Source organism: Chroicocephalus ridibundus, chromosome 2 (genome assembly GCF_963924245.1).
Source record: "Chroicocephalus ridibundus chromosome 2, bChrRid1.1, whole genome shotgun sequence".
NCBI classification, from domain to species: domain Eukaryota; kingdom Metazoa; phylum Chordata; class Aves; order Charadriiformes; family Laridae; genus Chroicocephalus; species Chroicocephalus ridibundus.
The window spans coordinates 54,010,304-54,028,801 of NC_086285.1; the positions used below are offsets into that span (position 1 = coordinate 54,010,304).

The 18,498-nt window shown below is 35.7% G+C and overlaps 1 protein-coding gene across 3 annotated transcripts in view; it reads right to left on the reverse strand.

Moving 5' to 3' along the window:
• The window catches only part of BBS9 (Bardet-Biedl syndrome 9), a 316,361-nt gene that overhangs the window by 123,791 nt on the left and 174,072 nt on the right, over positions 1 to 18,498 (reverse strand). For all 3 annotated transcript variants that reach the window (XM_063325516.1, XM_063325517.1, XM_063325515.1), the window contains one exon: positions 9,098 to 9,208. In XM_063325516.1, coding sequence (XP_063181586.1) covers positions 9,098 to 9,208 — 111 coding nt within the window. The remainder of the gene's footprint in view (positions 1 to 9,097; positions 9,209 to 18,498) is intronic.

Consider the following 18,498-nt stretch of genomic DNA (forward strand, 5'->3'; position numbering starts at 1 on the left):
GATGAGTTTATCTGTCCTTTTATTCTTTCTTTTTTTTTTTTTAAATAATACCTCATTAGAAACCAGAACAGCATGATTTTTTTCTATTTCTCAAAGCCTGCTAAGAACATATAGGAGCCATCAACTTCTAAAACAAATGCATATAAAGAATCATTAGTAGAAGGTAAATTTTGCAGATGCTCTTCTATAATGTCAAGAAAGTAGCTCAGATATGTGTACTATCTCATTAGCCAACAAAGACCTGGCAAAAGAAGTGAAGCCAGGAATAATACACTAATCCAAATAACATATGAAATTCAAAGCTATCCATGTTCTGAACAAAATTATGATTTTCCAGTTAAACAAAAAAACTAGGTACAAAAGTCTGTGTTGAAGAACTGGAGAGACAGTAAAGCATTAGGTGGGAAAACAGATGTCTTGAGAAACAAGTTTTACTGAGTATTCAGTGAAAAGATTTCAACACAGAAAACAATACCCAGCAGTTCATATCTACCAGAAACAAAGCGCCGGGCATATTTGCAATGTGCACTTTAGATGGCAACACTTGATATGATGTAGAAAATAACTGGTGTGAGGAAACAAAAACAACACAAGAAATCTCACAAACACTAGCAAGGAAAACAGCGCGTTCACCCTCACACACCAAAAGTAAGCAGCAGCAAATAACAGAAAAGTCAGACTTGTTTCTGTCCATCTTTACTGGCAGAGGACAAGCAAATGAATGAATCCTAGTGACAGACAATCATCTACTTCTCTTGAGCTCATAGTTATGCAAGATAACTGCCAAGAAAATATGAAAAACAACATTTAGTCACATAAAAAGCTTTTAAACTTTTTTTTGTTGTTTTGGGTTTTTGTTTTGTTTTGTTTTGTTTTTTTTTTTATTCCTTCCACTGTGCTATCGTTCCCCTTTCTTCCATACAAGACCTATTCAGAATTAGTAACAATGTTTTTAGCTTTGATTTTGTTCCATATTTAGCATGCCCTTTCTTCTCAACCTATTTTTTGCGTGTTTCTTATCTCCTATTATCCATCATCAGGTCTCATGTTCAGGACTTGATAAAAATAAGGAAAGTCTTATTCATAGATTCCAAAAAGCTTTGTATATGGTCATGAGTATGTTGTTATGCCTTGTACCACTCTACTGCTCCCTTAACTGTAAAAATAGCAACTTTTTGCTAATAATTTTAAAAGTGCCTTTGAATTCTCAAATCATAAAACTGCTTTAAACAAACAATTTTTTCCATTAAAGCCACTAAATTTGAAGGAAAAGGTTCAGGCTCTCTGTACTATGACTTTTTCATTTCATACCTTTTTTCTGTGATCCCAGAGCAATTTCTGAGACAACCCACAAAGCAGAGCATAAGGTACCCCTCAGTTCTTTGTTTCATTGACAGTCATGAAACAAACTGGAATTAGCCAGAGACTTTTTTAACCTTTGAAAGGAAACATTCTGTAAAACACTACCACAACCACTGCTACAGGGCAAACACACAGAGGCTGATCTCTTTACCCACTGCAGTGGATAATATACATTATAACATACTTGAATCTGCAAATATTAGAACATAAATAAGACTTGCTATTATATTACTTTTCACAGGAGATGTATATACAAGCTCCTGCTAAAAGAGAAACTGCACTTCATTTGGTATTGACTTAATGAAGGAATTCTCACATTAATCTCTTAAGCTGTACTGCTCTTTAGAAAAACAGAGTCTGTGGAAAAGAAAACCTCCATAAATCTCTTCAGCTCTCTCCAGAAAAATAGGTTTTTTGTAGCCCAGTGATTTTCTTTGCACCTTTTCTTGTGGAAACAATTAGCTTAGCAATTTTAAAGTATTAGGCAGGCCCAGCTGCAGGCTCCTGGTATCTTTCCTATTATATAGCAACATCCATACAGAAAGAAACAAGGATCTAGTCTCACAGTACATCAGTGGGAAATACGTAAGTGAACTACTAATAAGGTTAGGTCTTGAAGGAGCTTTCACTTACCTGGGGCCATCACAGGTTTCAGCATTTTTGCCAGATTTGTTTCTAATTCAAGTCTATTCATTAGCTCAAGGACAAAATATGGTGTTGCAATTCACTTTTCAAAGTGCTTGAAACGGAACTCAAACTGTCAGAGGCACATTTACCCCCTCCAATGAGCCCTGTTAACTGGACACTTGAAAATCCATTGATTTTCAAAAAATAAATCTGAAGTCAGACCTACTGTTCGTTCTTTTGTCATGAGAGTAGTAACCAAACTTTAGACAGAAGTTCAGGTTGAAAACTGTGGCCACAGAAAGCTGAAAAGTCTGCGTTGCCAACAATACTGATTCATTCAACTAATTGTTTTGAAAGCTCATTATGGGCATGAAATCCTATTCCAGACAGCATGTACCTTTTTCCAAAATGATACTTAGCTTAATTTATACATTTCCCTTTTATTTAATCTTGTGTACAATAAAGTTAGTATTAGGATTGATTTCTGTCCCATTATACTGTCTAACCTGAAAAACTTAATTGCTTGGCTAAATACATTGAAAATACTTTTGCTGTAATTGGCAAGAATATCAGTATCTAAATGATTACCAGCATAGCAAACAATGATAATTACAATAACAGTAGTAAGGCCACCTGTATCTTCCTTGTGTACGCTGAAAATTTAGTGCCGTTATTAGTCCAATATGTAAATACTACATGCCTGATCTAGAGCAAATAGAAATCCTTCATAGACCTGTTTTGGAGTTTTTACAACATATTTAAACACCCTTCAAAACAAACTCAAGGATATGTCTCTGCTTATTTGCGTAGGTAAAAGATAATATTAAAAACAGTACAGCACAAAAATAAAAAGACTTGGTGGATAGCTGGCAACAATTTATATCCAAAACCTCTTTACCATCTAACTGTTTGTATAAAGCCAAGTGTTTAAGAATACTCCTTTCTAAAATCAAACTCTATCACAAAATTTCATCTTATATTACATCACTTTGTGATGAGCTACAGTTTCACACAGTTGTGTGTTCATGTAAATCATGATTCACAAGAAAAATTAAACAAATAACTGAATTTAAATGTGTAACCAGACCCTTTAAAGAAAAATGGTTGCAATCTTGTTTACTAACAAGAATTGTTTACACAAGGTTGTGTAACTAGACATCTTTTGTGGGCTGGAATCATGTGATAGTTCCTAAAATTGTCTAGGCATAATAAGGACAACAATCTTTGATGAGAAGGGTAAAGTTGAAATGGTACCCACAACATCTACATGAATATTGTCATGCAATGCTGCACATAAAGTAACAAATAAAATAAATAAAATACACTAAATAAGGCTTGTAGGAAAAGATGCACAGCTGTGCAATGCCTGGGTGCAACTTTGGAGGGTGTTTTGAAAACTTGGCTCAGAATGTTTTGTTTTACTGGAGTTTACAGCTCAACCTCACAGTCATTTATGTATAGCTGCCTGTGTATTTAATCAAAAGTAATAAGCCAGATGCTTCAAATTAAAGACAATTAAAAAAATCTATTCCAATACATAAATATAAAGGCTGAGACAGTTTTTGGTCTTAGATGCTATGAGTATTAAACTATGAAAGTTTATTTACTTTACTAAATATAATCATACAAGATGAGAACTTTGAAATTCAATCTTTAAGTCATCTAAATATTTGCATAACAGCAAAATACAAAGAATTTAACTAAAAACAGTGGCAGCACAGTAGCGAGTACAAATGCCAAACCTTTGGTCTCATTTGTTCTCATGAATAGCTTCTCAGAAATATTAGTATTTAAACAATAAATGTAAATACTGGGCCATGCTCTCTGTTGCTCTCTCAGGAAGACACAATGATTATTCTGAACTATCATGGCAAAGTCAGGCAGCATTTCCCTTAAATATTTGAGACTTTTTTTGTTTAGATAGACCATTTGCAGGATAGATTTACAGGATCTTTGGTAAAAAATTCTGCCAGGAAAATCAAGTCTTACAAGTTGTGAAAATTCCAACAGCTGCACAACATGACACTTGACAAATCTGACTCACAGTGTTGTAAAATCCTGAACAACTAAGAAAACTACAAAGTAATCTGCACCATTGTTCCACAAAAAAAAAATTAAACCAAACCAAAAAACCACCCACCAAAAAAAGCAAAGATATATTTTGCAGCCCAATCATTGTTTAATTCATGCTAACTACTTTTCATCTAGTTTTCCATCAGCTTAGTGGAGTTACTCTTGATTTACCAGCATAAAACTCTTTACTCATAAAAGAGCGACTAGATCCTTTCTGTCTAAAATATTCAGTAGGAATATTGTTTAGAAAAATACATCTCACGAAATTCTCTTTCATAGTAGGTAGCATGCAGCAGTAGCATATGAGAAATACAGAATGCTTACTTTAAGGGCTATATCCTGATAAACGCACACGTCATTGTTTCATCCTAAAGCTCATTACCAGCATGGTTTAATTGTTCAGAGAAAAGTTGTTTTAAGGTTGTTTACCATATCCCTTAGACATGTCTCTAAAAAGCCAGCATGTACAAGAACTTCCTTATACTTATTTGCTATAACCACGTTTTCAATTCATTTAATCAGAAAGATTTAAGTACAAAGGAAAACTTGAGAAAGTGGAGTTCTGCAAATCTCTGTTGTTAACTTCTAGAACACAGGAATACTTCTCCTTGAAATCAAACCACTCAAGCCGATTGCAACTCTAGTAAGAAATTCATAACTTGTAAAGAAGAAAATGGAAGACAGCAGTAACAGCATAACAAAGAGAAAGGAACTCCACAGGACCTACGTGAAAGAGTCTACCATCACTGCATTTGTTCTTGGTGATTGTGGCAGAAGTCAGCATATCTGCATTGGTATCGTAGCTGTGAGCTCATAGAAAAAGTAATGATGTAACAACAGAGACTTTAAAGTGGACTACAAATTATATTCAAACTCCCTACCAGGCTTGTGCAGCCCACGATGAAATCTACACTGCTCTGTCCTCACTCTAACCAAAACACCAAGATCAAAGTTAGCAGGAATAGATTTATCATGCTAACATTACTCCTCCAAATGCAACGCAAGCAGACTCAGTGCCTTGAGGGGGTAAGCAGGAAGAATTATTTTCCATTCACTGCGTAGAGAATGTTCAAGGAAATACTTTTGTACCCACTCAAAGCAAAAGCCATTGGCAAGAAGCTACTCCTACAACTGCATTAATATCATTAACTTCTAAATATCATGAATTTGATCCCGTTCTTTACTATGGAATCACAACATACTTGGATTAGAAAAAATAAATAAGAAAAAAAATATCAGTGTGAACTATTTTAGCAATAAAAATAAAAGATCATACAACCATCAATTCCCCTTCCAAAGAGACTCTGTGATTGGGCCAGAATCATTCATTCTCTTCTTGCACAGACTTGCAGCATGACTACTTGATGTCATTTTCTGTTGTCTTAAGTAACTATTCCAAATAAAGCCAAAAGCCTCATTGACATGCTTAGCAGCTGCCTGGAAAGTCTCAATATAATATTTTGGATGAGGTAACTTGCAAGTCTATTGCAGGATGCTACCCTACAGCATACTTTCTCAGAGCACAGCACAGTCTTCCAGGTCTTAGTCCCTCATTTCCCTCACAGCTCTTTGAGAGTTCATAAAACACACTTAAAGGCAGTGACCTCTTTTCTATGTCTACTCATGAAATTCAAAAGGTTTTTAAAAATTCTCAGCATGACCAAAGAGCATACTACCATACAATGCAGTGACTGGCAGTCATCTCCATACACTACATACTACATCTCATTAGCAAGAGATTAGCAAGGTCAGATATTTATTAGCAGCAAGAGTTTCATGTAAATTAACTGTTGAGTGTTTATTTTCAGTTTTGGTAAATTTTACAGCCAGGGTTCAATGGCCTATCATCACAGGTCGATTGCTAGCAATACTGGAGTTAGCTCAAGACTAACTGCACATCATCTATGCAAGGCAGCAATCGCAGCAGTAATAAATGTAGCCATACTGACAGGGAGCTCAGAGAGTCTGGCACAGAATTCAGGTCTCCTCTTGGTCTCGAGGCTTCCTCCTTTCATCATCATTTCTCCATGTTCCAACCTTCTCAGTAGCACTTCTCTTCAGCAGATTTATACACACAAGCAAATTTAGCTATAAGCAAGGGTTTTCAGCACACCTCTGAGAGGACTTGTTTCTCCCTTTCTCAGCAAGGAACTCCCACTGCCTCCTGCTGAGACCTTTGTGGCTCAGGTCTTACGCTTCAGTAGATAAGGCGCTTTGTCCTTCTTTGTTTTTCTACCTCTACAATTGTACTTTTGAGAACTGCTTGACTTTTGTCCTAATCCAGCACACTGTATCAGTGGAGAAATCAGAGTTTGCCCTTTGTTCTGGTATTTTGCACTACATTGTGTATAACTATTAATAGAACTCAACCTGCACAAAATCCTGTTGATAAGATTTGGTCTGGCACCAGATGGAGCAAGTACACAACTACATTTCTTACTCCGTTTCAAAGGATGGTAGTCCATCGCATCCAACTGAAGTTCTCCCGTGACCTACAGAGTCCTTTGGAATATTCTAACTTGACCAGTTCCTTTTATTCCTTTGATTTCCATCTTCCTCTGTGAATGTGATCTCTTACTAGAGATGTTTCTCTTCAGGTTTCCTACACAGTGATATCAGCCACTGGGCCAATCCATGTTCATTCTGAACTACAGCTGAAGACATCCTGGTTTTTCTCTTCAGTTTTGAGCTATTTGGTGTTGTGGCCTCTATCTATTTTTATCTATGCAAACCTCTCACATTAAACTGTAGGGATTTTTTGATAAAGAACAATACAAAGCTTAGACGTGGCATATCAGTTCAGCTAATATAGCCCAATGAAAAATACAGCTAAATGCAGAAACCTCTCTAAAGCCAGTATAATCTTGCATTATGATTAAACTACCTCTATAGCTAGAGATATGAACAACTAATGCCATCTGCAAGATGAAAACAAAACCTCTCAACTTCTAAACAAAATCTGTCTTGAACTCCCTCAGAAAATGAAGAAAGAATTTTTACTCTCTTTTTTTCTCTTATTGACTGGATGTAGTTAAAGTAAACGCAAACTCATAAAAAAAAGATACATAAGAAATAACAAATATTCTTTGAGGGCTCATTGTAATCACCGTGGTCTTGCTGCAGCCTCTGGTGCCTAAGCAAGAACTCAGGCCAAAAATATCATGTACGGAAAAACATTGCGATGCTGTGATTTCATGCCTAGTGTTACCTTATGGTTTAAGTAGCTCCCTTGGCTCTTACACTTGTAGCAATCAGAATTTCCAGACAGCTGAGGGGCAGATATTCTAGGCACTGTCTATATTGCAGCACTAACTGGCAGATGGCAATCAATTCTTATGGTTAATGAATTAAATTCACTGGTATAACACATGGCTGTAAACCTAAAGACTTTTTTAAAGCTTTCAAAGTTTACATTCTATCTTTTATAGTTACAAAGCAACAACAGCCAGCTATGTGATATAAGTCTCAATTTTTCTCATGGACTAAGACTTACAGTAGGACATGCAGATCCCCGTGCTGCTGTTTCTGGATCTCATGAATACACTTCTACACTTCTCCTCTTGTACTAGTCTTTTCAGCAATGAGGTTATTTAAACACAGCAGAACACTATCTACTGAAGAACAAATACATGCTTGATCAGAAGAATGGAGCATCAGACAAAGAAGAGGGATTGCCTGCTGTATGTTCTTGATTTATTGGTCTAGCTGCTGGAAGTTGGAATTTTATCAGGATTGTATCCTACATCAGGGAGACAACATACTTTTCCATTACCAGGAGGGTACTTAGTATAGACAGATGATGAAGGTAAACCAAACATACGTCAACTTTGACAGCTTCCCTTCTTATCACCTGAAGTCCATGAGGACTGCGAGTAATTAGCACTCTAGAAAAAGTCAGAGCTCTAGGCCTTCAGTGGATTTTTCAGGTTGTTTTTATGAGCAGATACTCATTCTGGAGTTTCAAGTTACACTGTAGCATTGTTACACATTTCTGCATTAGAATTAGAATTAATCTGCATTAGAATGCATTCTGCATTCTTCTTCCCTGCCCATTATTAAAAATTTGCTAATGTAAACTCTGCTATTGCAATTAACGATATATATGCCAACTCCCTGCCAGTCTGGGCAACAGTTACATGGGCAAAGAAGCAGCTGAATGCATTTTAAACACACAATTAACTGGTTTTTTTCAGATGTATAAGGACTTTCTGTATATTTCTGACTATTGTTAGTTGCAACCTCTAAGCCGCTCTTAACTTCAACACCCATCTGTAATGAACACATCTGGATTTACAAACAACATTCAAACACATTTAAAAATAAGTCTTACAGGAAAAAAAAAATAATCAGACAATGAGTGGGGAAAGAGGAGTGAAAGTACAACTTAGTAAATAAAATGGGAAATAGCTGTAGTCAAAGCCCGTGAGCTTACCAGGCACTTTATTAAACTGCAATGCACTACTTCACAGTGCTGCTTTTAAAATATGTTAACACTATATCACAGTTCCCGGCAGCATGAAGTCTTTCCAGAAAATGTGTCATCACTGTATGCAGCATATTTTACAGCCAGTATAATTTCATTTTATTATATCCAATAATATTTTTCTGAAATTCTAGGAAGTCTCCCCCCAGAAGATAAGTAATGATCATATTTTAATCAGCTGGCACAAAGTCTAACCACCATACTGCAGAAAAAAAACCCCTTTATTACACCAAAATGTCCTCAGCTTCATTTTGCCTCTATGGAAGAGGCTGTGAATAAAACCTGTGAGAATCTCATTCAACTATTATGTAGTATGAAATCTTTCAACTGTGAAGTTACTTAATTCCAGTAATGATCTCTACAGTTTAACTATTCTCAATAGAATAAGCTGAATAAACTCAGAATCCTACACGTTGTACTATTATCAAAAGAACATTTGAAAATTATGCTAACAAAGCCTGAAATATGTCATTTGTTTCATATGTCCACAAGCATTCTGAAAAGACGAGCTGTACACCTCTAAGTAAAAGAACATAGTTTTCCTTTTCTTACCAGGCTCGGATTTCTGCTTTGCAATCTGCCCGTGGTTGGGAAATGTTGCAGTGGAGCCAGGTATAACCGTTCTTTCCTCTAAATCTGACTCCGGGATTGTAGTACAGCCACCTAGTTGAAAATGAAAGAACCTTAATGTGGTGTTTATGTAACAAAACAAATGCACCAGTGGATAATTACGGAAAAGAGGTAATAAATTAGCTGACAGGAACATATAAAACTGAAATAGTCTTTACTTTCACATCACAGAAATGTTTGTTAAAGAAAACTATTACCATTGTTTAGAAGGCTGATTATGCCTTAATGACTTCTCTCTACCACTTATGCTGGTTTGAAAAGAGTTTGAATGTATTAAGACCACAGAATATGTAAAGCTGGTTCCACATAAAAGATAGAAATAATGTGATTTGTGTTAAAGATCACATTACTGGGAGCTAGCTTTGTAATAAAAGTAACTAAGCGTGAGTGAAATTAACCTTACAAAGTCAACAAACCTTATGAAGATTGTTAGCTTGCCACAGAGAATGATATGATGATATTTTTTGGATGGGCTATTAAATACATTATTTTTATTACTTAGTGCTAGAGATATGGAAACACAGGGACACTTTCACTGTCCAATAACACACTGCACTGGCAATGCCTTACCTCAAGTGATTTTAGGATGCATGGCATAATAGATTCTTTGTATTTTGCAATATTGCTTTCTGAGTAGTTCATTAGAGAACACAATGACTTAGAGCTTTCTCTTCAAACGTGTTTAAATGCCTACGTTTAAAATATGAAGAGTGGGATAATCTAGTAGTAGTATCATCTGAAGACAGCTGCAGTAGCTTGCAGTGGAATAGGTTGATGTAAATTTATTTCAAAACAGCTGTGATCGGGACATTGGAGGATGTGTCGCTATTCCACAGCAAAAACATGGCCCTACAGTAAGTGCACTGCCAACAATATAGTACACAGCTGAGCTGGACCTCTTTCTCACAGCCCTCCCAGGATCACCACTAGCAAGCAAACAAATCCATGTACTTATCTATTGTGTTCTGAAAGCACGTGTTTATAAACAGCACATCAACTCCCAATGGTGCGCACAGACTTTTCACCTTTATGTGAGAGTTGTTCTATTTTGAAAAGAAATGTTCTACTCCAGGTCCCGTAAGCGGTGTATCCAATTTGCAGCAACACAGGCTATTCCCTCCTCATAAACTAAATGACTAAAACAGTTGTTAAAAATAAGGTTGCATCCCCAAGTAGAAGAGCTCCAGTTTCCCAAGCACTGGCAAAGCAATGCACGACGTCCTGCAGAAATGTACCGCACCGTCCAGCTAGGGTAAAGCATGGCAGCTCCAGTGAACCCTGTGAAAACACTCACTCCTACCAGATGAAGAACTGATATAGCATCCTTTGTTCCTGAAGAAAGACACAAGCTGCTATACTCCAGATAGATACACCCTGCCAGAAAGTAAAAGATACAGCATGGGGTTTACTGTTTGATTTAGACCGAGCAAATTTTTTCAGTTCAAAAGGAAGGTTTGGAGTGAATGTGTCAGCAATGTGCAAACTTATGACCCGTGACAACTCAGATATTTAGGGTACCTGCTATGAAACTGAAGGAGAAAATGGGAAATTAGAAAGATGTCGTCATCTTAAAATACTGTAACACTGGGACAATGTCTGACATTGCATTAAATATAAATGTACCTACACCCTAAATGAAAATAAATATCAGTAAACTAATACTTCTGTTCTCATTTGCAAATTGGGACTAAAATGTAAACTATGAGATTTGATGAAATGGAAACCACTGCTTTAAAAGTCAATTTAGATATTTTCACTCATATTCTTCAGATAAAATCTACCCTATTAAACAGTAATCTGTAAATACAGAACACAAAACTAAGGTTTCTTGCACGAAAGAACCATTAAGAATGGCATAACACATTTTAAAAGGTTGTATAAACATTTTCTAACAGCATGAGCGAAAACTCACCTTGTTGATTTGCATCTATTGCATTTCTACATGGAAATAAAAGAACTTTTACAACCTAAAACCTGAAATTCAGTAACTTACAGAGCCTTGAGAATTGATGCCTTTTGATTCCAAAATATTTCATTCGTCATCAATGCTGACAGTAACTGAGTAAGAGTCGGAAAAGATCTATTTGCCCTTAGGTACAACACACTACTTGCTGAAAGGAAACAAGATTTCCTGCTCTCGATTTTGATGCAAGAGATTTGTTAAGATTTACTTGTCATATGATACTATCAGAAGTTATTAAAACTAAAAGCAAAATTCACTTCTTCCATAACTTTATTTTCTTGACAGAGAATAGTGAGGACTGAAATGTTACCAGTGATAAACTATTTTACATACAAAGAAAGCGTAGACAGAATACACAGAGCAATAGTATCAGCATCAATATTAAGAGGAGTAATTATTTCTTACTTCTGCAATGCTACTAATAACTGTTCCCTATGAATTGTTTTTTAAATACTATTGTTTTATAAAGACATTCCATGTGCTGAGAACACTGTTCTCAGTGAGGCACGATTTCACCAGGACTTTTGCACTAATAATCATTTAAATGAATGACCAGACACGAAAGCAATGTAATAGTGATATTTTTTACTCTTTTGAGGTGATGAGGCTTACATGATCAAGGTCTTTGTGCCCCCGCATTTCTATCTTACTCTTTTAATATCAGTATTACCTTCTAACTGAAGGAACTAGTAGAATTTGCTGAACTATGTCCCTTAGCTTGTTCGGATGCCTAGGGCTAGGCAGAATGACTGGACCCTCATCTACACATCAGCCAGCATCAACGTAAGTGGTATCTGCTTCTTACAATGGAACTAATGGCAAATCCCATTTTCTTGCTCCAACAGGCACAGGTACCCATCCTTAAGACAATGACAGATACCCTCAACTACATGCTGTGATTCCACAGGCAAAAAGGAGTGGAGACCGCACTAAGACAACTGTTACACTGAAGGAACTGAAACATTAAAAGTAGATTATAAACTTTCACCAGACTAAAAAAGAAACTCGATAAGGCACAAATAGACACCACCAAATATAACATTTAAACCACAGACAACCAGGATTTTGTGATTTAAAAACATTTTACAACTCAGAAGGCCAGCCATCTGAAAAAAAGAACCTTTCCTGCTAGGACTCTCAACTTTTTAATTTCATACTGCAGGGGATCTGCTGAGGGGATCTACTCTGACTTCTCTGGGCAGAGACAACAGAATTTTTACTTAAAGTAAAAAAACCTCTTTGAATTCTTGTGTATCCCTGTATAAATTTCAAAAAGTATCCACTGAATCCCCATTTCAGCAAGCATTTAAAAATTTTATGCACCTGGAATCCTAAAAGAAGTCACAGCAGTGCAGTAATTCACATTCATTGATAATTAAGTGAATAGTACAAATCAGAAAAGTGAAATATTTAAGGAAAAAGGGGGAAAAGAGAGGCAGGAATAGTAGTACATAAATCTACACACTGGAAATGATCCAAGTTGAGAAGTTCTCCAGATGTCAGTCTGTAAACAGTGCTTCATAAAATGAATTTCCCCATTAATTGTTGGCAGGAATAACATCTAGAATATGTTATTACATTTGACCCGCTCTTTCCCCCTTTTCTGTGTCACTAAATTCTTGTCTGACATCACAGATCTTTTATCAGTTGTGATAAATCCAAGCAAGCAAGCTTTGGTCAGCAAAACTGTTTGATAGGGCACAACACGCATAAAATTACACTCAAGCTAATTGTGAACTTTGTTCACCAAAGGAAATGAGACCTCTCTTGTTTATTTTCACTACATCTGTTTTTGTAACACATTTGGTTCTTAAGTTGGAAAAAGACACCCACACCCAAAGGAAACATAAACATATAATACATATTGAAGAAAAATTAAGTACTGACAGTTTTCCTACAGGTTCCTATCACCATGGTTGCTACATGTTTTAATATGGCTCTAAAAGTTCAAAAACAGGAAAACAAAAGTAGTATACATCTAAAAATTGAAAAGGCACTTTGAGGGAAAGACTATTTGGGTTTCCTCTTTCTCTTCCACTCAATCACAATCTAAACTATGCATAAAGTTTCCATTTTCCTCTGAAATTAACTTTTATAAGAGTCTACAGAAAGAAGGAAAAGCTTCCTGAGCAGTCTTTGGCAGCAACAGAGTCAAAATGTGAGCAGGAAGGTCTCTAAATAGTGAGTTTTGTCATCCATGTGTATACCGTTATAAAATGGAGATAACCTAAACAGCAAAATTATTTCATAGAGATTCCAAAACTACATGCAAAACCATATTCAGTTGGGTTTTCTCCACTGTCCATATTTTTTAAGGAAGCGTATACTGAAAATGCAATCTAAGCCATTAGAGTTTACTCTCTCTAAAACAGAGTTAATCAATTACTTCTACTGAATCTGCTAGCTACATTTATTCAATTTTATTAGCATCTGCCCATCAAAGTAGCTTGCCTGTTGAAGTAAACACTGCATGCAAGCTCTGTAGACAGTTAGTGCTATTGCTGCTTTCTAGAAAGAAGATAAAACAATAAAATCTACAGAAGAAAAAAATACATATTTGAATGTATGATAAGGCCCAAGGAACGTTCATTCACACACTGGGTCTGGATTAGAATCCACCATTTAAATAGACACATTCCAGGAATGCAAACATATTTCCATTGCAGAGTGTAAGGAGAAAGAAATGAGAAAGGAAAAATAAAAAAAGAGAGAAAGAAACGAGAAAGAAACAAGAAAGAAAAGAAGGATTTTGTTTTTCTAAATGACTGTCTGATAATGAACATGGTTACAATTCGCAGTAGAAAACAGTCCAGGCTTAGTTCAGATATTCACTATCAAAATGTACGGTCTCTAATCAGTTATAGATTTCAGAACATAGCACTTAAGTCTAGTAGTGTGGCTACAATTGTGCAGTCACAAAATTCCATTGGTTTGGGCCTGAATTGACATAACCAAATTCAATGAAATGATGGAAAACATTTCTGTATTACATTCCATTAGAATAATAAATTAATGAAAAACCATACCAACTGAACACACAGTCTAAGGTCACTGAAGATCACCAAAACATTATTTTCAATGGGAGTACACAGAAACATACCAGACTCTTGTTCTGTTGTTGTTTTACTGAAATGTTTCTTAACAAAAATTCCAGTTCATAAATTCCATAGCTTGCCCTATAATAAGTTGCCACTGTTTGCATTGAGAGCTATGCAGAGATAATTTGCACCAATTGTGTGGCTTCTGTTAAAGCTTGTAGCACGTTCAAGTATTTTGAACACGCCTGAATTAATAAAATCTGGACTTAAGAAGTTCAGGGGACTTTGGCAGTATAACCTCTTTATGGGAGCAACTATGTTGTTTAAACCGTCAAACTGTCTTGGCCATCCTTCCAGGATGAGGTTCAGTGCAAGTGGTATGCAAATCACATGAATGGCATTGGGAAACACATTGCTAAGGACACATCTAACAGCTGTTTTCATTAAAGAAGCATTACTGGACATTCAGCCAAGAACACAATCAAAATCAACATTCAGTAGTACCCTTACTAATGCAGGACTCAGAATGCAGTAACGTTGAACTATACGATGTCATTCAGTATCTACCAAAAATTTGTTGCTCACTATGAACAGAGGATGAAAGATGACAGTTGTGCTTCGACCACATAACTGTACTGTTCCATCCAACAACCTATTCACCTGATGAGCATGGACTGGCTGAAAAACATGCTCCGTGTTCTGGTTTGTGTTGGGAGAGGTAATTGTTACTGAGTTTTATATGCTTGGAGGACTTCCATCTGCCTTTATGTAACAGCATTAAAAAAAAAAATCAGCTTACAACAAGAAATTTTCAAGGGGAATATCAACTCTTGACAAACACCATAACCATAAAAGTAATTGTATTTTTCAGAGTAAACTGCCTCACATAACGCCTGGTGGTTTTTGTTGACAGGGTCTCACATCCTTGTCCCCATATTGTGTACCACTAAGCGTAGCTTTCATTTAGCATAACTAGAAAAGGTTTTCTTTCAAAATGCTTAAATACAGCAGTGGCAGAAGTTATAAAATATACTGTCATCAACACATTTTCAGGACATTCTTAATTCAGTAACAAACTTATTTCATGCTACCCTTTTGGGGAGCAAGAGGAATATGCAAGGGTTTTGTAATTATTAGTTCTGGTTTACATATATAAATTCATTTTGTGCAAGTAAATACATATATATGTATTAGAATATATACATGACACATATAAATAATTTTATACCAAATAATTTTGTTTTCAGTAAGACATTCTTCCAATTCTATAGCACTTTTAATTATTGCATTGTTTCAGTACTGCACAGCGGTAAGGAGGCTACTAGATCTTTAGACTTTCTTACTAATTTACATTAAAATTAATTAGGTAAGGTTCCCTTTGATTAACACTCCCCTAATTATTTTTTCTAAAAGTATGTTCAATTGAATTTCTAATGTCAGTTCTGGTTTCTATCTGCCAACACACCCCAAAAGAACACCTGAAAGTCAATGTCCAGAGCAGCTGGGACCTCCATAGTGTGCTTCTCAAAAAAAAAAAAAAAAAAAAGTTCGCAATATTGTCTTTACGTAGTCTCTAACCTTTCTTCAGTGTACATTGAAAGGAGACAGACTAAAATTGACTGTTGTAACCTTCATACCAAACGATCCTGGTGTTCATCATTCTAAAAAGTTTAGAGAAACATTTTGTTCCTATTCACATTTAAAACAATTATGGTTCCTGGAGCACATATATGAAGCATTCTTCAAGCTGAAGATGCAAATGTGCAGACATATAAATATGTGTATGTATACACAAACAAATTTTGGACTTATTAGTGAAGAAAGAGCAAGTCCTCATTCCCTGCAGTCAGAAGTTGAAGAGATAGTAAATGTTTGTGGCATGGTTTGCAGTTTTGTAACCTATGGTTACAGAAAAGCTCTGCCACACAACCGTACTGCAAGACTTTCAGTGTGAGTATTCTTTGACTGGTGAAGAGGAACAGACAACTATTGACCTTCAAGGAGAGTGAGGCATATTGACCTAAGCAAAACACAGTTTACAAGTTCTTAACAACAAGAGGAAACTCAGTAATGCAGGATAGTGAAAATGGGATTTTTGTCCCAGCTGTGCATGTGAAACAAAAGATAATACAATTTGCTGCATGAGGCCTTGTTGTGCAGGGTCTTTTGGACATTTGAGACAGCCTTGGTGGAACGCTAGTCAGACAGAAACAGTGAATGAGGGGCTTATTTCTAATCCAGATCAGAAACTGAGTGAAATCAAAGAAAAAGCATTTGAGATTCACGCTAACGCATGATTTCAGACAAGAGAATACAGGAACAAAAACTACTGACACCAGACGCAATATCAGGTATAGTGTGGTTAACAGAAGACAGGGGACTAGTAACAGGGATTCAAATGTAGGTTCTGAAGGATATATGTTGCCTTTGGAAAGGCAAAATTGAAGTGGTAAACACTTCATAGCACTACTGTGATGGACTACTGAAAGAGTAGTATGCAGAACAGGTCACTTTGGAAAAGGATTATAAAGTAGTTTTATATACATATTGTCAAATTTTAGCTACAGAATACCAAGAGCAGATTTCAATAGCAACTGCAGTTGCTTTAATATTATGCGAGGAACTAATATTATAGAAATGGTGTTGTTATGGAAACGAAAGAAGATACAAACCCCATGAAAATAATCACAGGATGATAAAAGACAAAGGCTCGAGTGTGATGACCAGGAAAAAGGTGAATGCAATTCTGAAATCGACCTGACAATATTACAAAGAAGGATCAAGAAAGCAGTATTTCTATTGAAAAAGGCACTGGTAAGACATCTGGAATACTGTGTTCAATTCTTGTTACCATGTTCCTGACAGATTAAAAAAACCTGGAAAAATTCAGCCAAAGGTTACTAAGATCATAGAGGAATCACTTGCCTTACTGACACATGAGCAGATGACCAGTCTTGCTTAGCTAAGAGGACTAAAAATGCAACAGACTGATCTTTACCAATTATGCAATTAGGCCAGAAATCTTCTTTTTATGTGAAATTAGGTTTCTGACTACCAAGAGAGCAAGTGCTTTGAATAACTCCTGAACAGAAATCATGCAGGTGAACAACTGTATTGATGAATGGGACTAAATTACTTTATTCTAACACAGAGATGGAGTTTCTGAACCGGGAACTTATCTTCTTCCTTTCCCCCTTCCCTTCGCCCTCTCCAAATAGAAGATACAGGGAATACAGGAAAAAACAGATCTAGATTTATCTATTAGTATTCTGAAATTATCCAGTTATTTGGTATCTAATTAGGAGTAGTATCTAATCATTAGGACACTAATGAATTACTAGACTCCATTTATCTAACAATATTTTCACAGCATTCAAAGTGAATGCGAAACACCACAAAAAAAAGGCTACCTGGCTGCTTTAACCAGCTGCAAGAAGTAAACCATTAGTTCACAACAGAAAATAAACAATGTAAAGATTCTGTGACAGAAGTATCACTGAAAATATTTCATTAAAAAAGCCAGCAATGATATTGTAAACACTTAAAAGCTCTAGCTCTGACAATTCTGGTTCCCAGAAGTATACGGCAAGCACACTTACTAAATTTACCTTTGGAGAGACACTGGACTATAAAACATAAAATGCCAAGTGCTGAAATTTAATACAAGAAATACAAGACATTGTATTTTTAAGACGGTAATGAACTAGCCTCTATTCTTCTATATCTCCAGATACTACTTGGAAATAAGCAACTCAGTGATGAAATAAACATGGATACAAGGATCCTTTTTTAATGTTATTGAAATAAACCCAATAAACATCTATCTGGTGCCTTTCCAAGATAAACAGTATATAGATCCTTTGGGCACTAGAAGTCTAGGAAACCAAAGTATTCGTAAGAGAGAAAGATAATTCTCTTTTTTGTAACAAAGTTCCCTTCCACGCTTGAAATGCAACCTTTGCTAAAAATACTAGCTTTTCTGTTAATTATATCAAAGATAGCACATTGTAATTTATTGTAAATTTCTACTTTCTCAGTTTTATCCAAATATCAGAGTTGTTCGTAACATTGTATTTGGTCTAAAAAGTCTTCACTTTTACTTAATGACTAACTATGATTTTTATTAATTGTTCTAGGAGCTAAGAACAAGAATTATAATAATCTGTCCTTGCTCCAATACTGCAATTAGAAACATACATTACTTATATTTACTTAAATTCCACTAGTATTTAATACTTCATTTACTATACACTCCACTGACCAAATAAATCCAAGTAGTATCTTGTGTTAGCTCAACCTTTTATGACATTAAAATCTCTGGG